Source organism: Oncorhynchus gorbuscha, linkage group LG08 (assembly GCF_021184085.1).
Source record: "Oncorhynchus gorbuscha isolate QuinsamMale2020 ecotype Even-year linkage group LG08, OgorEven_v1.0, whole genome shotgun sequence".
NCBI classification, from domain to species: Eukaryota; Metazoa; Chordata; class Actinopteri; order Salmoniformes; family Salmonidae; genus Oncorhynchus; species Oncorhynchus gorbuscha.
This window is the reverse complement of record NC_060180.1, coordinates 15181760-15204286: the sequence shown is the minus strand read 5'-3', so window position 1 is coordinate 15204286 and position 22527 is coordinate 15181760. Positions and strand designations below refer to the sequence as shown.

The 22527-nt window shown below is 41.6% G+C and overlaps 1 protein-coding gene across 1 annotated transcript in view; it reads left to right on the top strand.

Annotated features, from left to right (window-relative positions):
* Positions 1 to 22527, top strand: part of LOC124040759 (VPS10 domain-containing receptor SorCS3-like) — a 60398-nt gene that overhangs the window by 32432 nt on the left and 5439 nt on the right. Inside the window, exons 3-26 of the mRNA XM_046357848.1 lie at positions 5254 to 5347; positions 5847 to 6005; positions 6203 to 6276; positions 7617 to 7681; positions 8230 to 8348; positions 10642 to 10731; positions 10967 to 11146; positions 11423 to 11569; positions 12384 to 12486; positions 13237 to 13313; positions 13434 to 13528; positions 14827 to 14928; positions 15262 to 15379; positions 15753 to 15886; positions 16370 to 16483; positions 16659 to 16830; positions 17502 to 17685; positions 17977 to 18110; positions 18251 to 18374; positions 20131 to 20243; positions 20456 to 20587; positions 20826 to 20925; positions 21824 to 21929; positions 22108 to 22268. Of these exons, the coding sequence (XP_046213804.1) occupies positions 5254 to 5347; positions 5847 to 6005; positions 6203 to 6276; positions 7617 to 7681; positions 8230 to 8348; positions 10642 to 10731; positions 10967 to 11146; positions 11423 to 11569; positions 12384 to 12486; positions 13237 to 13313; positions 13434 to 13528; positions 14827 to 14928; positions 15262 to 15379; positions 15753 to 15886; positions 16370 to 16483; positions 16659 to 16830; positions 17502 to 17685; positions 17977 to 18110; positions 18251 to 18374; positions 20131 to 20243; positions 20456 to 20587; positions 20826 to 20925; positions 21824 to 21929; positions 22108 to 22268 (2897 nt within the window). The remainder of the gene's footprint in view (positions 1 to 5253; positions 5348 to 5846; positions 6006 to 6202; positions 6277 to 7616; positions 7682 to 8229; positions 8349 to 10641; positions 10732 to 10966; positions 11147 to 11422; positions 11570 to 12383; positions 12487 to 13236; positions 13314 to 13433; positions 13529 to 14826; positions 14929 to 15261; positions 15380 to 15752; positions 15887 to 16369; positions 16484 to 16658; positions 16831 to 17501; positions 17686 to 17976; positions 18111 to 18250; positions 18375 to 20130; positions 20244 to 20455; positions 20588 to 20825; positions 20926 to 21823; positions 21930 to 22107; positions 22269 to 22527) is intronic.

Sequence of the window (22527 nt, the reverse complement as noted above, 5' to 3'; positions counted from 1 at the left end):
GAACAACACTGGGAGTTGTAGATAAGGGATAGAGAACGTTCAGAGAAGCAAATGTCTTTTAATGTCTTTCATTTGTTTGTTTCTGGGGGGCATTTCAGCATAGCCTACTGTGTGGACATAGACACTTAAATATGTTATCTCATAAAGCGCTTCAGGGATTTAGGTCAATCGTACACTCATTCAATTAAATAAATTACCAGACAAAATACACTTCATTCACCAAGTTGAAGCACAACAGAGTTTAACTGAATTCTGAAAGGTACTTCATTATATGAAAGAATGTAATGTAATCAAATGTAAAGAGACTGTCCTTACATCTTTTTTATTTTTTGGCACACAAGGCGCAATTTAGAAATGTGGTTGTGCATCAGCAGTTGTTCTCTTGTTATTTCAGTCACTAGCTAGTCACATCCAATTGGCAACAGATTTTCATGCGAATATTCTAAAATGTGCATGAAGAAAATATGCAAATTTCCCCACCAGTGGTGTGTTTCCACCAAACTGACTTGTTGCAGATAGAAATGACTACGTGATGACTAATGAACACAAAATGTACTTTTACGTGTACGTTTTCATGTACCGAATACAAATGTAAAGTTCAATGTGTTTCCATCGCATTTTCAACATTTACCAATAGCTTTGTCAAAAAAACTGTTTTAACTGCGTTAAATAGCAAATGTGCCTTCTCTGGTCTGCGAATGTGCGCTCAACAGCTGGCAGATATAGCAAAGAGAGGCTGTGCGGCTAGGCTACTCTACATTATGGGATTATTATGGATAATATTATACAGTATATGGAATATTTTTTTGTTGTTGTCAGCAGCAGTCAAGCATCGATAATCATGTCACCAGAATAACACCTTTAAAATGTATTGGAAAGGAGCATCAAGATCACTGTGCACTTTCACCACCCTGTGATGTTCATCATAATAAAAATGTTCTTCAGCCTAATAAACCACATTGTTTCCCAAGTCGTAGTGGGAGGACCACACACCATATCCTCATATGACTCCAAGTTGACTTCGATATGATGGTTATTATCAATATTTGCGCATAAAGACGTATTGTCCCATCACTGCAACTCCCATATGGACCTTCCTCTAACCCGGACGACGCTTGGCCAATTGTGCGCCGCCTCATGGGTCCCCCGGTCGCTGCCGGCTGCGACAAGCCTGGGATCAAACCAGAATCTGTAGTGACCGCTGCACTACTCCTGAGGCCTATCAGACGGTTTTTATAAAATTGTACCGAAACTTCCCGTTTTCATCACAAGTGTGATTTTTTTTCATATGCTATTACTTTATTCGCATAAAACTGTGGATAGAAACCATGGCAAAATGAGTAGAATTGCATGAAATTTGTTATAAAATTGCAAAATCGTCTCTCCTCCCCATGGCAAAATGTGTAAAATTGCAGGAAATCAAATCTAAAATGTTTTTCTCTCTGCTGTCAAGAAGACGGCCACTAAAATGGCTACATGTGTGGGTATGGATGTGGGTATGCTGACCTGCTTTTTTGTGGCCCCCATCAAAGTTGCCCATCCCTGATTTAGACAGCAATGTAACAGAGGGGGAGAGGTATGTTGGAGAGAGAGTCAGAAGGGAAAACGCAGGGATTCTTTCCTAATTTTTTTACATTACAGCCTCATTCTAAAATAGATTACATTGAAAAAAATCCTCATTAATATACACACAATACCTCATAATAACAAAGAAAAAATAGAAATACCTTATTTACATAAGTATTCAGACCCTTTGCTATGAGACTTGAATTTGAGCTCAGGTGCATCCTGTTTCTATTGATCATCCTTGAGATGTTTCTACAACTTGATTAGAGTCCACCTGTGGAAAGTGTAATTAATTGGACATGATTCAGAATGGCACACACCTGTCTATATAAGGCCCTTCAGTTGACAGTGCATGTCAGAGCAAAAACCAAGCCATGAGGTTGAAGGAATTGTCCGTAGAGCTCCGAGACCGGATTGTGTCGAGGCAGAGATCTGGGGAAGGGTACCAAAAAACATCTGCAACATTGAAGGTCCCCTAAAAAACAATGGCCTTCATCATTCTGAAGATTCTGAGGATTTTTTCAAATGTAATCTATTTTAGAATGAGGCTGTAATGTAAAAAAATAGGAAAAAATCCCTGCGTTTTCCCTTCTGACTCTCTCTCCAACATACAATGGCCTTCATCAGCTGGGCTTGACAATCTGGACCCTCTATTTCTGAAACTATCCGCCGTCATTGTCGCAACCCCTATTACCAGCCTGTTCAACCTCGTCTGAGATCCCCAAGGATTGGAAAGCTGCCGCAGTCATCCCCCTCTTCAAAGGGGGAGACACCCTGGACCCAAACTGTTACAGACCTATATCCATCCTGCCCTGCCTATCTAAGGTCTTCGAAAGCCAAGTCAACAAACAGGTCACTGACCATCTCGAATCCCACCGTACCTTCTCCGCTATGCAATCTGGTTTCCGAGCCGGTCACGGGTGCACCTCAGCCACACTCAAGGTACTAAACGACATCATAACCGCCATCGATAAAAGACAGTACTGTGCAGCCGTCTTCATCGACCTTGCCAAGGCTTTCGACTCTGTCAATCACCATATTCTTATCGGCAGACTCAGTAGCCTCGGTTTTTCGGATGACTGCCTTGCCTGGTTCACCAATTACTTTGCAGACAGAGTTCAGTGTGTCAAATCGGAGGGTATGTTGTCCGGTCCTCTGGCAGTCTCTATGGGGGTGCCACAGGGTTCAATTCTCGGGCCGACTCTTTTCTCTGTATATATCAATGATGTTGCTCTTGCTGCGGGCGATTCCCTGATCCACCTCTACGCAGACGAAACCATTGTATACACTTTCGGCCAGTCATTGGACACTGTGCTATCTAACCTCCAATCGAGCTTCAATGCCATACAACACTCCTTCCGTGGCCTCCAACTGCTCTTAAACGCTTGTAAAACCAAATGCATGCTTTTCAACCGATCGCTGCCTGCACCCGCATGCCCGACTAGCATCACCACACTGGATGGTTCCGACCTTGAATATGTGGACACCTATAAGTACCTAGGTGTCTGGCTAGACTGCAAACTCTCCTTCCAGACCCATATCAAACATCTCCAATCGAAAATCAAATCAAGAATCGGCTTTCTATTCTGCAACAAAGCCTCCTTCACTCACGCTGCCAAGCTTACCCTAGTAAAACTGACTATCCTAACGATCCTCGACTTCGGCGACGTCATCTACAAAATTACTTCCAACACTCTACTCAGCAAACTGGATGCAGTTTATCACAGTGCCATCCGTTTTGTCACTAAAGCACCTTATACTACCCACCACTGCGACTTGTATGCTCTAGTCGGCTGGCCCTCGCTACATATTCGTCGCCAGACCCACTGGCTCCAGGTCATCTACAAGGCCATGCTAGGCAAAGCTCCGCCTTATCTCAGCTCACTGGTCACGATGGCAACACCCAACCGTAGCACGCACTCCAGCAGGTGTATCTCATTGACCATCCCTAAAGCCAACACCTCATTCGGCCGCCTTTCGTTCCAGTACTCTGCTGCCTGTGACTGGAACGAATTGCAAAAATCGCTGAAGTTGGAGACTTTTATCTCCCTCACCAACTTCAAACATCAGCTAGCTGAGCAGCTAACCGATCGCTGCAGCTGTACATAATCTATTGGTAAATAGCACACCCATTTTCACCTACCTCATCCCCACAGTTTTTATTTATTTACTTTTCTGCTCTTTTGCACACCAATATCTCTACCTGTACATGATCATCTGATCATTTATCACTCCAGTGTTAATCTGCAATATTGTAATTATTCGCCTACCTCCTCATGCCTTTTGCACACATTGTATATAGACTCCCCTTTTTTCTCTGTGTTATTGACTTGTTAATTGTTTACTCCATGTGTAACTCTGTGTTGTCTGTTCACACTGCTATGCTTTATCTTGGCCAGGTCGCAGTTGCAAATGAGAACCTGTTCTCAACTAGCCTACCTGGTTAAATAAAGGTGAAATAAAATAAATAAAATAAATACAAATTCTTACATGGAAGAAGTTTGGAACCACCATGGCTCTTCCTAGAACTGACCACCCGGCCAAACTGAGCATTTGGGGGAGAAGGGCCTTGGTCAGAGAGGTGACCAAGAACCCGATGGTCACTCGACAGAGGTCCAGAGATTCTCTGTGAAGATGGGAGAACCTTCCAGAAGTACAACCATCTCTGCAGCATTCTACCAATCAGGCCTATATGGTAGAGTGGCCAGACAGAAGCCACTCCTCAGTAAAAGGCACATGACTGCCCGCTTGGTGTTTGCCAAAAGGCAACTGAAGACTCTCAGACCATGAGAAACATCTCTGGTCTGATGGAAGCAACATTTCACTCTTTGGCCTGAATGCCAAGCATCACGTCTGGAGGAAACCTGGCACCATTCCTACGGTGAAGCATGGTGGTGGCAGCGTCATGCTGTGGGGATGTTTTTTCAGAGGCAGGGACTGTGAGACTAGTCAGGATCGAGGGAAAAATGAAAGCAGCAAAGTAGAGAGAGATCCTTGATGAAAACCTGCTCAGGACCTCAGACTGGGGTGAAGGTTCACCTTCCAACAGGACAACGACCCTAAGCACACAGCCAAGACAACACAGGAATGGCTTCGGGACAAGTCTCTGAACGTCCTTGAGTGGCCCAGCCAGAGCCCGGACTTGAACCCGATTTAACGTCTCTGGAGAGACCTGAAAATAGCTGTGCAACGATGCTCCCCATCCAACATGACAGAGCTTGAGATAATCTGCAGAGAAGAATGGAAGAAACTCCCCAAATACAGGTCCGCCAAGCTTGTAGCATTGTCCCCACAAGACTCGAGGCTGTAATCGCTGATGAAGGTGCTTCTACAAAGTACTGAGAAAGACTCTGAATACTTATGTAAATGTACTATTTCAGTTTTTGTAAAAAATAAAACGCTTGGTCATTGTGTGTAGCTTGGTCATTGTGTGTAGATTGATGAGGGAAAAAATAATTTAATACATTTTAGAATAAGACTGTAACGTAACATAAAGTGGAAAAAGTCAAGGGGTGTGAATACTTTCTGAATGCACTGTATGTGGTAAGAGCAGCAGCCGGGCACGTTTCTGTTAAACCACAGGTTCTGCACTTAAAAAATATATCTAAGTATTAGACTTACTCCAGCCATATCAATGGAGAACAACTCATACTGTGTTCCTTACATGGTCTTCTTTACTGTTCACAGATCAGTGGACTATGGGAGCACTTATATAAAACTGAATAAAAAGGTTGGGTCAACCTTGGCTTGCCTATACGTCTGCCCAACCAACAAGAGAAAGGTTTGTATCACACTCCAGTGAAAACCAGAAAGCTACATGTTTATTCAGCTGTTCCTTAGCCTGGATCTCTCTCTCTGCTTTAATAAACTCCTTTGTTGTCTCAGTAGCGTTGGCTAAACCAGAAATACTCTGGCATCCAGTGAAATAAGTCAACTGATGGTGGCTTGTAGGACCATGTTAAAGTAAAGTTTATGGACTATTGTTGAGTAAAGACTGACGTTTATGGACAAGGACAAGGACTCCAAAGAACATTTCAACATTTAGTATCAGCATCATTCTACCATACTAAAAACCACTAAGATAGTTTACAACAAGCTGTGATGTTCTGTTGATCAGTTTATTATTGAAAAGGATGTTGGTGCATCATGTCGTTTTTACTTTAATCAAAACTGCTTTAATGCTGCTGTTTATTCCTAATGCTGCACAATGACATCATGCAATCATATCCTCCGTTGAGCACTATAATCTATACTCTGTTTCTCTTCCTTTTGTACTTTAGATAATGATGCTTAGCGACCCAGAGCTGGAGCAAAGTGTACTCATCAGCTCAGATGAAGGTGCCAGCTTCGAGAAGTATCCCATTAACTTCTACATGGACGGTCTGCTGTTTCATCCAACTCAGGACAACTGGCTACTGGCTAGCAGTCCTGACAACAAGGTAGGCTAAGCAGCAGGACTTTTATTTCCATGTTGAATGGAAAATAAGTCTTTCAAGTTGAAAGAAGTCCAAAGTTGAAAGATAGTAATTCTGTTTTGTATTTTGCGCTTTCATCACTTGTTCTGCATAACATAATTGTAAAGGTTGAATATACAGACTTGATGTAACAATGTTTGATCAAATTCATGTTTTGTCAGGTTTACAGCACAATGGATTTTGGAAGAAAATGGCAGTTGGTTAGTGAGAATGTAACTCCTGGCCGGTTCTTCTGGTATGATTTCATTCCTGCCCATGTTTGTCAATATTCATTTAGAAACACTCCTTTCGCATCTGTATCTTATATAGAATCTCATATGCAAATTAGAAATGCTATCTTGAAAAATATTACGTAAAGCACATTGTCTTTTAGCCCCGAATTGGTGAGGATAAAAACAGAAACTAAATCACAATGTAAATTGAATGACCGACTGCAGTGTGTGGTCAAAGTCATTTTCCTAATTAGTAAATGGAGGTTATGTATGGATCCATACCGAACTCTGTCAGATGGATTTACTAGTGTCTGTCAAAACAGGTCTTGACAGATTATGACAACCAACCTATAGTACTTGAACCCATATCACGTAGCCGGGAATAATGGACTCCTCTTTCTAAAGCCCAAGAATAACATGTTGTTTTTGCTAGTTGTCATTTTGTAATTTCAAGTGCATGTTCACAAGGCATATTGATGTGATGCAGTTTACCACAGTCACGTTATGTGTCAAACCCAAGTGCCTCTCAAGCTGAAAAAGAAAGGACATTGTTTGGAGGACACCCTCCTCACATGAACAGCAAAACAATTGATGAATAAGGACAGCATGAATGGACTAATAGCACCCCACACAAGACTATAATGTGCTTGGAAAATGTATGGTTTCACGGATGAATTGTTTAACTGTTTGTATTTACTGAATGCATTACATGTTTTTGCCTCTTTATAATGTTTTTAGAATAGCAACATATAATAGAGTTTACCTTTCCTTTATGCCATGTTAAAAACTAGAGAGAGAGAGAGAGAGAGAGAGAGAGAGAGAGCACCACAAACCTAAGTAATTGTGTAGTGTGGAGGCTTTCCCGCTTCTGTCTCCCTTTGTTTACGCTATCACAAATTAAGATTAACTGTTGAGGCTGGCGCAAATTGGAAGTTGGCGTACAGGAAATGGAGATGTGTTGTCTGTGCTGTAAAGCGAAACACAGAATAAGGCTGTCCATCACAGGCTACCACTGTCCTCTTAAGGCCATCCCCCTACTTCTAAATTGCTCGTCTGCCCCCTCCTCTTCCTCATCCTCTCCGCCCCCTCTTCTTCCTAATCCTCCTCCCTTCCTCTTCCTCATCATCCTCCTCCTCTTCCCCTCCTCTTCGTCCTCCCCTTGCCCATTCTCTTTTTCCTCCATCACCTCCACCCCCTTTTCCCCATCTTTTTCTTCTTCTTAGTCCTCCTCTAAATTGCTGTCCTCCTCTTCCCCCTTTTCATTCTCCTCCTCTACCTCCTCTTCCTCTCCCTTTCACCTTCCTCCCCCACTCTTGTCCTCTTTCGTCTCTGTTTTCCATCAACTCTCTCTCCTATGTTGCAGGGCACAAACTGGGCTAGACAGAGAGGCAGATGTGGTCCACATGGAGACCCACATCGCCAAAGGACGTGAGTGCTGCTCTGTAGCTTGCCTCCCTCCCCCACAGTAGCAGGACCCCAAGGACCCCTTGCCTCCCATTTAGAGCGAGGTCACTGGAATATAAGGCTCATTCTGGGCTGCAGGATAGGCCCCAGAAGCACTGTAAAGCAGAGTAGGAGTCTCTTGACAAATATAGAGCTTTATATAATAGATTGATAGAGATTTTTTTTCCCTTTAATCTGACCCTTGTGCCCCATATCAGAACCTTGATTCTCCAAAAACACTAACACTATAGACTTTATTCAATCAAACCAGTTACTGAGATTCCGGGGTGGGACAAAATAGTATTACTTGTGTGATGTGAGAGACAATGATTGAATTATCAACACTTTTTTGTTTTTGTCACAGTGCAAGAGGAATGCTATTTTTATCCTGTCCTCAGAAAATGTAGAATTGGTTTGGAAAGAGTAGTGCCCACTAAAGATAGACGGAAGTCCATTCATTTGTGATTTCTCTTCATTGGTTGTTTTTTTCTAGGATTGTTACTGACAACTAATCTAGTTCTCTTCTGTGTTAGGTGCTCAGTATGTTAAGTGCAGAGCTCAACGATGCACAGAATCAAACAGACAATACCTGTTCCCGGGATACATAGACAAAAATTCTCTGGTTGTTCAGGACAACTATGTGTTTGTGCAGGTGTGTACTGTATCTGTCTATATCTTCGGTACATTTTATACATTCACAAAAGGCTTGTGTTTTTCTGTGAACTCTGTTCTTCTGCTGCAGCCAATCAGTGTTGTACCGTTGAAGTCTACAAAATGGCTCTCTTTCCAAACACCTGCTACACTTAGATCTTGATTATCTATTGTCCAAGCTGCCTATGATGTTGAAGGATTCTGTGACTGCTGAAAAAAAAACGTGTTTTTTTCATCACATCTGCTGAAAGGCTTTTCTTATAATTGGGCAAGGAATCTGTATGGAGTTTGGGGTTGTTATTGCCAACTAGGTTGACATGACATTGGCTCGCATTAGGCAATGACATTGTGTGTCATTATGACTGATTTGATTTCTACTGCCTCCTGTTGCCATTGATTTCCATTTACAGCTGAAGATGTCTGTCTTTCTCTGTCAGCTTTGCTCTTCCTCCATTTACACAGTTTTGCAGCACTAATGAGGGTTTAGGTTCACCTATTGTGTAACAGTATTTAATAATATGATGTAGAAATCGTTTGCTAAGACTTACACGACATACAGTAAGTGCTCTTCAAGTGTTCTCTTTTGGTTTAGAATGAGACAGACATGTAATGTGGGGTTATGGTTATGTGGGGCTGCGTCTTGCCTATAAAAAACACCTTTGTGAGTATGTAGATAAATGGTAGATTGTACAGTGGTAAGTTGATTTGTCAATGTCAATTCAGGGATTTAATTGAAAATGCGATTAATGAACAAAATAATTCTCATTCTAAATAATTAGTAACTGTCTGGGTCATAAATAATGATCCAATACAATGTCGGAATCGAATTGGAGTTGAGATGGAATTGACCCCATCATCATAGATTTTTGGTGAAAATAGCCCAGTTGGACACAGCTGGCTTGTTGCAGGCAGCCTGGTCTCATAGACTAGGTGTAACATAGTAAATGCAATTCCGGACACTCAAATTTGTATGATATGTTATGCTGGGTATGGTTACATAAGACAGATGGTTACTAAAAATCAAAAACTAAAGTAGGTTAGTTGGTCGGGGTGGATGGTGGGTGTATAACGTGAATCACATCACGGGCAACTTTAACATTTTAGCTAATTAGCTCATTTTCAACGGCTTACTACATTTTAGATACTTTGCAACTACTTAGCATGTTAGCTAACCCTTCCCCTAACCCTAACCTCAACCTTTTAACCTAACTCCTAAACTTAACCATAACCCTTAACCCCTAGCCTTGCTAATGTTAGCCACCTAGCTACAATTCGTAACTATCATACATTTAGCAAATTCGTAACATATAATTCAAATTGTAATTCTTAACATATCATACAAAATGGGTGATGGACATCCACAAATTGCTACATACCATTCGAAACGTAACATATTATACTAAATGGAGTGTCTTGGATTTCTGTACAGAATAATATGAAATGCTCTGAGACCAGGTTGTGCAGGGAGCTGTGGCGGTACAGATGACTTTCTTGTGACTTTCATTGCTTCGGGCAGTTGGATTTAACTTGACAAAGAGTAATGAGGTTATCGATTGGGCTACAACGAAATAAGCAGTCTTCAACACCTCTCGAATGTCTCTTGGGGGAGAAGGAACAGCCAAGTGCAACATCCTCAGAAATCTGGCCTGTGAAAATGTAGCCCATTGATTTTCGATAGATTATTCCATTAGAGCTCTAATGTAGTCTGTTTGTAGACAATCGCCATCCCTCTAGTTGATTAGAAAATAAGAAATCAAGTGGTGTGGGCCATAGAGTGGAGGGGTGGTAGTGGTACATCTAAGACATGTAGAGAAAGACAAAACCATTTGTTCAGCAACTGTAAATACAGTAGTATTTAATTGGGATGTTGGTGTATAAACTTGTATTGCCTACCGTGTTGTAGCATCAAGTCCCTAAATTACACAAAAACAATTCTGATTTTAAACGTATTTCTTCATTATAATTTTTGTAAATTCTTGTATTGATATGGCTAAACTCGATTTTCCAAAACTGGATTGAATTTGTACCTACATTTTCACTTCTAGAATATTTGAAAAATAACAGAGTTCTTCTGTGGGGTAAGTCAGTCCTTCCACGACCTCAAGTCAAGGTGCAGTAAAAAATGAGTGTGTTAAAATCATTGACATTTCAAATTGATTCATTCGAATGAAGCCCAGCATGCCTGAAACATCGATGAGTTTAACATACTCAATAAAATATGAACTTGACAAGCTAGCGTTACGCTTATTAGCCCACAAGAGCTCTTGAAGCAAGATGTTTTTTTTCTTCCACAGGTTACCAAGTCAGGGCAGGCGAGTTACTTTGTGTCCTATATGAGGGAATCATTTAAGCGAATTCAGCTACCCAAATACTGTCTTCCTAAGGTAAGCATCAAACTACCCAAATACACCTTGTGACAGATGCAGCTACAGTTTGAGGAACGTGAGACAATTTTCATTTCTGAAGCCTCACTTTACTCAGGCTGCTCATCTTGAAGCACACTTGTTATTTTGCTCTCTCGACAGCATATTTCTCTCCCTCTGTCTGTGTGTCTATCTATTTGTCTCTACCCACCTGCCCATATGTTCATCCTTTCACCATCTCTCGCTCCTCTAACAGGACATGCACATCATCAGTACAAATGAGAAGCAGGTGTTTTCTGCTGTACAGGAGTGGAACCAGAATGACACCTACAGCCTGTATATCTCAGACTCTCCAGGGGTCTACTTCACTCTGTCTCTAGAGAACCTCCGGACCAGAAGAGAGCCAGGCGGAAATGTACTGGTCGACCTGTATAAGGTACATCTATTGTATGTGTATGTAAGACACTCAGCCTGTGCAACAACTTCCATACGGTGTTCTTAGGTGTACCGTATTACTATGTAAGTACCGTTTGTTTAGTACCTCTGAAAGGCACACTCCCTTTGTATGATTTCATCTCCACTGTAGTTTCGCACAGAGCAAATATTTTTCAGAACCATGAAGTTATTGTTTAAAATAATGACATACACTCTCTCTCTCTCTCTCAATGCGATACCTCTTTTGTTTTATCCATTTGGCTTATTGTCATTCTAGGTGGAAGGAATAAATGGCATATTTCTAGCCAACAAATTGGTGGGCCATGAAGTGAAGACATTCATCACCTATAACAAGGGTCAGACCTGGGCCCTTCTGCAAGCCCCCAACACTGATGTGGCTGGAAACAGTCTGCACTGCATCCTGGTGAGTTGAAGTTATGGGTGGCGTGGTGGATGATGACCAAATTCATTCGGCTTCTGAACAAATTCATTCATCAAATGTTCCAATCCAACCAAAGCTCATTGATTTAAGAGTTTGAGTTGTTCATGGCAGTTGCTAGTCCACAAAGTGTGTCAAAATCTCCATTAACCTCAATTATTTCAATTTGCCTCCAGTAATCACTGTTCAGATACATCACCCTAATGAAAGTTACATTACAGTTAATGGCAGTTAGTGGTGTTCTGGGTTAGATATGTTTGATATTAATTTAAGTGATACAATCATTTTGAATGTTAAAAGCGAGTTAACATAATATGCACATATTATGCATTAAGAAAATAATGAGAGGAATTATTGATATAACACAGTTTTTGCCTGTGTCGTTCAAATGCCTGTTGTACTCTGGCCTCCCTTCTGGGTTTGTAAAAGCTTCTATTAATGTTTCACAAAGTGGATGAATCAGAGAGATGAGTGATTCAGATTTATCAGTAAATGAAACAAGTTTGCCAGATTTATCTTTACATCTTGAGGATTTTTTAATTACATGGCTTTAAAATGGAAATGCCAGCTCCAATGTCCTCTGCAGCCAGTTTCAATCTGTTGGTGGAAAAGATTAAAAAAGTGTATTTGTTCCATAAATGGTCTTTGTAAACGTCCTTTTTAAATAGAGATTAGTTTGCGCAGTTTGAATATAGAGTCAAATATAAATGAGTCAGATATGGATCCGAATAAGATGTTTGATTTGGTGTCTTGGTTTAGGTCTATATCTAAATTGAATCCATTGTGTTTGTTTTGGCAGCCATTTTGTTCTCTGCATCTGCACCTGGATACGCCAGTGAACCCTTACCTGCCTGGACGCATCTTTAGCATGGACTCAGCACCTGGGATCATTGTAGCTACAGGTAGGACAGAAGTAGAAATAGGTTGATAATGCCTGTGTAACGGATGTGAAACGTTAGCTTAGTTAAAGGGCCGCGGCTTTTGTGGAACGATGGGTAACGATGCTTCGTGGGTGACTGTTGTTGATGTGTGCAGAGGGTCCCTGGTTCGAGCCCGGGTATGGGCGAGGGGATGGTCTAAAGTTATACTGTTACATTGATGCTGTTGACCCGGATCACTGGTTGCTGCGGAAAAGGAGGAGGTCAAAAATTGGGGTGAATGTAACGGATGTGAAACGCTACCTCAGTTAGCGGTGGTGCGCGCTAAATAGTGTTTAAATCAGTGACGTCACTTGCTCTGAGACCTTGAAGTAGTAGTTCCCCTTGCTCTGCAACGGCCGTGGCTTTTGTGGAGCGATGGGTAACGATGCTTCGTGGATGACTGTTGTTGATGTGTGCAGAGGAGCCCGGGTATGGGCGAGGGGACGGTTTAAAGTTATACTGTTACACCTGTTTCTGTGTTCAACCAACAAATTAGTAAAGGTATGCACAGCTGTTAAAATAAAACATTGTGCAAACTGTTATATGTGGTAGAAATGTAAAGAATCTGTTAACGGAATACAGATCAATAAACGTGTTTATAATGAGATCAGGTCCTTCAATTTGTAAAAAAATATGCAGGTTTGTTATGCAGGTTTGTTTTCTTTGAAAATATGAGTCTTTACTATGCAAATATATCAGTATATGAATACATATATTTGTTTTTGTTTTCAGGCAACATTGGTACAGAGCTGTCCTCCGCTAACCTTGGAATGTTTATAACATCTGATGCTGGAAATAGCTGGAGACAGGTGAGACCGATCTGTGCCTCAAAATGGGCTCCAACTTCAGTTAGTTTTGTCTAAAATTTGCATTTTGAATGTGAACAACTTCTGATGTAAATCATGTTTATTATCTTCTACTTTCTTTAGATTTTTGAAGAAGAACTCGGTGTTTGGTTTCTTGACAATGGAGGTGCTTTAGTTGCAGTTTCTTTAGTTGCAACAGTACCCATCCGGCACGTATGGTAGGTTCACTGTAATTCTACTACAGCGTATGGGAGTATAATAATGATATTCACTGTATGTAAAGATGCATTATACTGTAACTTACCAGTTGATTTCAGAAACTGGTGTGCAAAACGTTGAGACTAATGCTGAAGTTCCTATTTCAGGACACAATTCATTTCATTCTGATTTCAGTTTTGGTGTTGTTGTTGCATACGATTATATTTAGCCTTTGAAATGCTGATTGGCAAGGTACGTTTGCATGGGATGTCTATCTCCAGCAACTGCAACTGTTTCTCTCACCACATCAAAACTGTCAGAATCCTTTCAACAAAAAAATGGCTGTTACCGCTTTGTACTGTTCGTGGGTATTTTTGAGAGCTTTTATGCAAATGTAGCCAAGTAGAGGTTTGAAGTATCGAGGGACTTTGTTGGCCTGGGTCCTTGTGTTGTTGGAACTCTGTCACACCAGATACTTTGATGTCCCCCGCACTGAAATAGTGTCACAATCAATTAAGATCAGTGAAAGGTGATTTAAGTCCCTCAGTTGTTAGAGCATGAGTCATATCAATTTTTCTATGTTTTGTTGCCTTCAACATTTACCGAGACCCGTGAAACATTGGTTGAGTGCGTAGTTGGGATAATTTCCCACATAGAGAACAAGATGATAAGGGTACTTCATTTTTCATCTACGTCATGGTAGGAATGTATCTTACTGTCTGAAGAACAGTAACACCAGGAATTTGGACACATTTTGTTGACCTCTGTTTGTAGAAATGGTTAGAAATATTTTCTGTTAAACTCTTTTCATTGTCACACCTTACAAAGATTACAAAGATGTCATAGAGTTACGTCTTTTGGAATTGTGATGTATTTAAGCAATAAGGCCAGAAGAGGTGTGGTATATGGCCAATACACCACGGCTAAAGGGCTGTTCTTACGCACGACACAACACGGAGTGCCTGGACACAGCCTTTAGCCATGGTATAATTGCCATATATCACAAACCCTCAAGGAGCCTTATTGCTATTATAAACTGCTTACCAATGTAATTAGAGCAGTGAAACTAAATGTTTTGTCATACCCGTGGTAACGGTCTGATATACCATGGCTGTCAGCCAATCAGAATTCAGGGCTCAAACCACCCAGTTTATAATTGTAATTATACCATTACTAACATAGTCCTTGTTTTGAGTTTGCAAGAAAGGCATTTCACTGTACTTGTGCATGTGACATTAAAACTTGAAACTTGAAACTAATAAACCTCATTATGTATTCAATAATTTGTTAATAGTTATTGTCGTGTGTTGTGAAACAGGGTAAGTCTGGACGAGGGTAAGAAATGGGATCGCCACAGTTTCTCTCTGGCTCCTTTGTTTCTGGATGGAGTTCTCATGCAGCCAGAGAATCACATCATCACGTAAGTGGAGTCGGGATTTGGCCAACATTAAGTAAACACAGACCTCATATTCTAGATTCCAGCTCATCTGGTCATGAGAGTAAAATAGTGTTGTTATTATGCATGAATGGGTAAATAGCGTTTACACTTAATTTCTCAATTTACAATGTTTTGTTTGCCCAGAGGTGCGATACACGTAATTGTGTTGGCATATATATGATTTTTGTTTGTGTTTAGTTTGTGTGTCTCAGCCACAGCAAAATACTGGTCTGAGCAGACCCAGCATCTTAATTTTACAAGCGACAAAGACAATAAGGCTAACAACTTACCTAATGTTTTTTTTTTTTAATTAAGTTTCACTGGACACTTAAGCCGTGTTTCAGAATGGCAGCTGATAAAGATTGACTACAAAGCCATCTTTAGCAGGAGATGCATGGATGGAGATTATCAGACTTGGCACCTACATAACAAGGTAAAAGACATTGAAAGTTATTGTATTGATGCCAACATCAAGATGGGCATGTTGGTTTAATGTAACTGTAAACGCAGCACATAAATGCATGCACATGCATGCTCGCACTCGCACACACACACACACACACACACACACACACACACACACACACACACACACACACACACACACACACACACACACACACACACACACACACACACACACACACACACACACACACACACACACACACACACACACACAGACACACACGCTGAATCACATTGTATATTCATACAGTATAATTTCAGACTGTTGAGCACTAAAAAACATTGAATCAATGTAATGAAATTCCCCACAGGGAATGACATGTCATGTTGTTTGATAGGGAGAGCCATGTGTGATGGGAGAGAAGCAGACCTTTATGAAACGGAGGCCGGGTAACCGCTGTATGCTGGCTCAGGACTACTCCCGAGTCATATCCTCAGAACCATGCATCTGCAGGACATATGATTTTGAATGGCAAGTTATGGTAGACTTCCTCATTTTTTACGTCAGTGAATAGGCAAGGGCATTGTGAGTGTAACCCATCCCCCAACACCCAGCCCTCCTAATCACACATCTAACCACAAATATTAGTTTGCTCAACTTTATACCTCTTCAATTCCGAACATGTTCTCTAGTTTATTGCATATAGCCACTGTTCATGCATACACACAATCCAATTATAGTTTGAAAATTGTGAATGTTACTAACAGGCTGGTCTAATTTACATAATGTCAAATGATTTATCATCATCCAATTAATACGTAATTAATTGCTAAATTAATTATAAATGTCTTATCTTTCTGTCTGAAATTCTCTTTGATCCTACATGTCTGACAATAGTCATGTCTCTAGTTATGATTTTAAACCATGTAGTCATACTAGCACCTATCGTTCAACTAAAAATACTTTTGCGTGACAGATAGGGGAAAGGAGACTGAAATGTCTCATGTTTTACAGTGATTATGGGTATGAACGTCAAGCCGATGGAAAGTGTACCCCTGCTTTTTGGTTCAACCCAAGCACGGTGACAAGAAGCTGTAGCACTAGCCATAACTACCTCAACAGCACAGGGTAGGTAACTTGTAGTACTGTCCCTAATTCCTTCCTTCCTTGAGCAAAATAACACTCTGTGCTGTGATTTGATAGGGCCCTTTGTTCAGCAAATTACTCTCTCTGCATTGTGAGATTATGTTAAAGCTAGTCTCACTCTCCATCCTAAAATTACATCTATGCTGTGAATGTTCAGGTACAGAAAGGTTTTGTCCAATAATTGCAAAGAGGGAGGGAAGGATGTGTACTCCCCCAGGAAACAGCATTGTTCCCCCAGGCCTCCCAGAGGCCTCAGACTGACTACCAGCCAGGGAGAGCTCACCGCCACCGTGGGCAGTAATGTCACCTTCCTGGTGTATCTGGACGATGTGAGTTTCCTCTCCCACCACCAACTGAAACTGTGCCATTACTAGACATATCATTATTATCTCATCAGTAAACTGTGGATGTTTGTCCAGGATTATTGTCCTGGATTCAGGGTGCATTTAGAAAGGTGAAAGCTCTACAACCAAGAAATGTCAATGTAACGAAGGTGACAAGGTTTTTAAAAACGTTCTGATATCTGATAACCAAAGTTGAATTTTGTTTAATTGATCGCAGTGTAGATATGTTGTTATATTGAGAAGTTTCAAATGCATGTACTCACTTATAAGTGATATGCAGGCTCTATTATTTGTAGTCTAGGTACATTTGTTCATGTGGTTTTACTCATCTCTGTTTCCCTATGGCAGATTCTGTGATCTTGATATTGTGGTATCTGGATCAGAACGATCCTATCCGATTATTTTCTGGAAAAAAATGGCAAAGAAATGGCCAGATTGATCTGATCCTGGATAGCAAAAAAAGAGGATTAGATAATCCGGCTCATTCTGATTCTGATTTAAAAGTTTAGAAAAACTGGGCCCTGTACTTCTCCAATGTCTAATCTCAAATCTCATCCCAAGTATTTCCATAGACAGCTCTTCCCTGTGAAAGATAATGCAGTGTCATAACATAATCTGTTTTGACTAATGATGCCTGTCTTACTTCTTGTCTCTAGGGAAACTCGTTGTGGACTTATATCCAGCTAGACTTTGGGGACGGCATCACTTTCATGTACAACCTGAGCCGGAGAGGCGATGGAATCAAACACAGCTATAGAGAAGATGGGATCTTCAGAGTGACAGCACATGCAGAGAACAGCCAGGGTTATGACATTAGCTCCCTGTTCCTACACATCACCAGTATGTCAATGAGAAACACTGGTTCTCTTATGTCTAATGTGGTTTAATGACTTTTCCTGCCCAAGCATGTTACCACAGTAAACTACTGACACCAGCATAGGTTACGGATAATCATTATGTCACCAACTATAGATTGACCTACAACAACCTTTAATGGATTGAATGTTAAGTGCTTATGAAGCTGTTTGATTTGGTTGTATTGGTCAACTAACCAATTTACTGTTCCCAAAAAGACTGCTTTCAGTTTATATTGGCCAATATGGTTCTCTTGTGTGCTTTGGTGTGTCTCAGGCCCAGTGGAGCGTGTGTATCTCTCAGCTCCTATTGTTGCCATCCGGAAGAAAGAAGCTAACCTAACGGCTGTGGTCTGGCCTGTCCACCACAGAACACTCACCTTCTTCTGGTGGTTTGAAAACAGTTCTGAGGTGAGGTTCCTTCACCCAATTACTCTGACCTTGAGTTTATTTGCGGAAAGTTATTTTTGTCCTTTGTGTTTTCCATGTGTGCTGGAAAAGGCAAGTTTGTGCGGTTTTCTATGCCATTCTCTTTATCTTGCGAAACCCAGCCCTTAATAACCTTGGATGGAAGCATCTCGTACACGTTTTGGAAGGAGGGCATGAACAGGATCATGGTCCAAGTGTCTTCTGGGTGCAACATACTGCAGGATACCAAGGTCATCATTGTCAAAGGTGAGTGGGAAGGAGTCCTTCAAATGTCTTTATTGGTAATAAGAATGTAACGTAGGTATGCAACTTTTTAATCACACATCTTCTATGTTCATGTAAACACTGCCTCCTTGTTAGTGACAATGTGGATGTCACCTCTACTCCCAGCTAGTAATCTCTACTCCCAGCTAGTAACCTCTACTCCCAGCTAGTAACCTCTACTCCCAGCTAGTAACCTCTAATCCCAGCTAGTCACCTCTACTCCCAGCTAGTCAACTCTACTCCCAGCTAGTAACCTCTACACCCAGCTAGTCACCTCTATTCCCAGCTAGTCAGCTCTACTCCCAGCTAGTAACCTCTACTCCCAGCTAGTAACCTCTACTCCCAGCTAGTAACCTCTACTCCCAGCTAGTAACCTCTACTCCCAGCCAGTCACCTCTACTCCCAGCTAGTCACCTCTACTCCCAGCTAGTAACCTCTACACCCAGCTAGTCAGCTCTATTCCCAGCTAGTCAGCTCTACTCCCAGCTAGTAACCTCTACTCCCAGCTAGTAACCTCTACTCCCAGCTAGTAACCTCTACTCCCAGCTAGTAACCTCTACACCCAGCTAGTCACCTCTATTCCCAGCTAGTCAGCTCTACTCCCAGCCAGTAACCTCTACTCCCAGCTAGTAACCTCTACTCCCAGCTAGTAACCTCTACACCCAGCTAGTCACCTCTATTCCCAGCTAGTCAGCTCTACTCCCAGCTAGTAACCTCTACTCCCAGCTAGTAACCTCTACTCCCAGCTAGTAACCTCTACTCCCAGCTAGTCACCTCTACTCCCAGCTAGTCACCTCTACTCCCAGCTAGTCATCTCTACTCCCAGCTAGTCACCTCTACTCCCAGCTAGTCACCTCTACTCCCAGCTAGTCACCTCTACTCCCAGCTAGTCACCTCTACTCCCAGCTAGTAACCTCTACTCCCAGCTAGTCACCTCTACTCCCAGCTAGTCACCTCTACTCCCAGCTAGTCATCTCTACTCCCAGCTAGTCACCTCTACTCCCAGCTAGTCACCTCTACTCCCAGCTAGTCACCTCTACTCCCAGCTAGTAACCTCTACTCCCAGCTAGTCACCTCTACTCCCAGCTAGTCACCTCTACTCCCAGCTAGTCACCTCTACTCCCAGCTAGTCACCTCTACTCCCAGCTAGTCACCTCTACTCCCAGCTAGTCACCTCTACTCCCAGCTAGTCACCTCTACTCCCAGCTAGTCACCTCTACTCCCAGCTAGTAACCTCTACTCCCAGCTAGTCACCTCTACCCCAGCTAGTAACCTCTACTCCCAGCTAGTAACCTCTACTCCCAGCTAGTCTCTACTCCCAGCTAGTCACCTCTACTCCCAGCTAGTCACCTCTACTCCCAGCTAGTCACCTCTACTCCCAGCTAGTCACCTCTACTCCCAGCTAGTCACCTCTACTCCCAGCTAGTCACCTCTACTCCCAGCTAGTCACCTCTACTCCCAGCTAGTCACCTCTACTCCCAGCTAGTCACCTCTACTCCCAGCTAGTAACCTCTACTCCCAGCTAGTCACCTCTACTCCCAGCTAGTCACCTCTACTCCCAGCTAGTCACCTCTACTCCCAGCTAGTCACCTCCATGCCATGAGGAACAAGAATAAATTGTAAATTCATGTCAGATCAAAAGCAATTCTGAGCAAACTAAAGAATTCTAAATGGTACAGTGCCACACGGAAACACTTTGTGGTAGAGGGTTCATGGCAGCATCCTCCATGTATCACAGATTTCTTCAAATCCCTGCTGTTATCGTTCTCTCCGGCTTTGGACGAGCACAACCCTGACATCCCGGAGTGGAGAGAGGACGTGGGCCGCGTGGTGAGGACAGCTGTATCACAGGTACAGGAAGAAGTTCCCTCTGGGACGACAGTCAGCATGAGGTTGTCACGCAATGTCTTTTATGGTCTTAGCAATTTCAAAACATGAGACATGATGAGGATTACTTCATTCAATGTGACATATTAAGGAAGTAAAGTGAACATAGATGTTTAGTATCATGTGTTTTCCCACAATAGTAGTGTGTATGTTTGACTGTACGACTGTTATTACAGGTTTCTGGATTTCCAGAGGAACGGCTGTTGGTATCGTTGTTTCCAGGTGTTCCAACTACAGCAGAACTATTTATCCTGCCTGAGACACAGTTGCCTGAACATGGGAAGCAGAACAAAGAGAACTTAGTGAGTGTAAGCATATTTTGCTTGACTTCTTACAAGAGTTTGTCTTTTTGGAAATCTTCTAGAACAGATCTAATCGTCTAATTCATCTGCTCAAAATCCACATTTGTATAAACAATGGGGTTTAACTGACTTAATTGGTTTTCCAAGATAATGTTATCATAAACCTTTATTCAAATTTGAAAAGAATCATCTTTGCAAATGCACATTTTGGGGTGCCAAGTCATTTGTCTATTATGTCAAACAGATATCAAACCTTGTTATAAATGCCCTGAACCACGGATTGGTCCAGTTTGAGTTGAAAGCTGACACTCAAATAATTGTTTACATCACACAGCTAACATTGGGTAAGTTGCAGTTTTTATTTGTCTCTTTCACAGTATAAAGTGCAAAGTAACAATACATAAACAATTCAAAATACTATAATAAGTATTGTACTGACACTCAATTCACCAGACAATGTCAACTAATGTCAAAAGCAGATATTGATGGACATTTTCCATTGAATCCCTTTTACAACTATCTTATTACAGTAGAGTGTCTTGGAGTCGTTGCGATCAATAATACGATTAACATCGGGTATCTTTAGTATGCACCTTGGAAATCAGTGGGTTCATTTGGATATTAGCATATCACCAAAACGTGTCGATCAAGCCCACATTACTTTACCCTTTTCATCCAGCGATTGATCTGTCTTCACTTGTGTCTGCATGGAAAGGTCTAAGAAGCCTTTAAAATGCTATGGAAAGGTCATCAACTTCACTGGTCTCATCTTGGAAGAGAGAAATATGGTTTTGGGAGGGGTGGGCTAATACATACTCAGAATAATACGCCTCAGCACTTAAAGCCATGACTAAGCACAAACCTTTCAGATGCATGGGGAGATAGAGTGCGACCTCATGTATGGAGGCCCTTTGTATGCCTTCTTCAAATGGAACATGACAGATACCGCTCCTTCTGAACCGCTCAGACCTAATGGGCTCATACTACGTGAAAAAATGAACATTTGCTGGTTTCTCCCCTTGTTTTTCTCCAAGTCTTTTTTGTGTGTTTGGCATGATTACTTTAGTTTATTAGGATCCCTTATGCAGCAGCTACTCTTCCTGGGGTCCACACAAAACGTACATGACACAGTACAGAACAGTTATAGACAAGAGTAATACAAAGACAATACTACATTAAATAAATGATATCAACAAAGGAATTGGCTAAAGCAGAAACTGGTCTGTCTCTTTCTTTCCCCAGCACCTCTGGTTTACTCCAACCCTATTCACAGTAGCTCAGTCATGCTGATGTTGCTGTCTGTGGTGTTTGTTGGTTTAGCTGCGTTTTTCATCTTCAAGTTGAAAAGGTATGTTCTCATTATAATATTCATTGGTTGGTTATAGTCAACCTATTTTGTCTTATTTTGTCTTAGTGGCATTCGGAAAGCCATATTATACTCTCAACTATTAACACATAAGTGAAGTTCTTACAGTACTGCAGGTTAAGTTTGCATGACGTCAGTCGAGTGGTGTCTGGCTTGTTAGGAAAATCCCTTGGATCCATGTCCAGGCTGAGGAGAACCAGGAAAAGGAGCCGGAGATGATTGGCACGGTCGGGCAGAACAATACCATGTCCAAGATGAAGCTCAGTGAGTTCCCCACAGAGAAGGAACTCATGGAGAAAGAACTGAAGACCAGGAGCAGAGGTAAGTTTGACGTAGCGTCTAGAACAGTAACAGACCTGCCTATTGGACCTAGGCCTTCAGAGCCAGGCTCCCAAGAAAATGATCACATGTCGTAGCCTACAGTACCAGTCAACGTTTGGACACACCTACTCATTCCAGGGTTTTTATTTATTTTCTCTTTTCTACATTGTAGAATAATAGTGAAGACATCAACACTATGAAATAACACACATGGAATCATGAAGTAACCAAAAAGTGTTAAGCAAAAAAGTGTTATTTA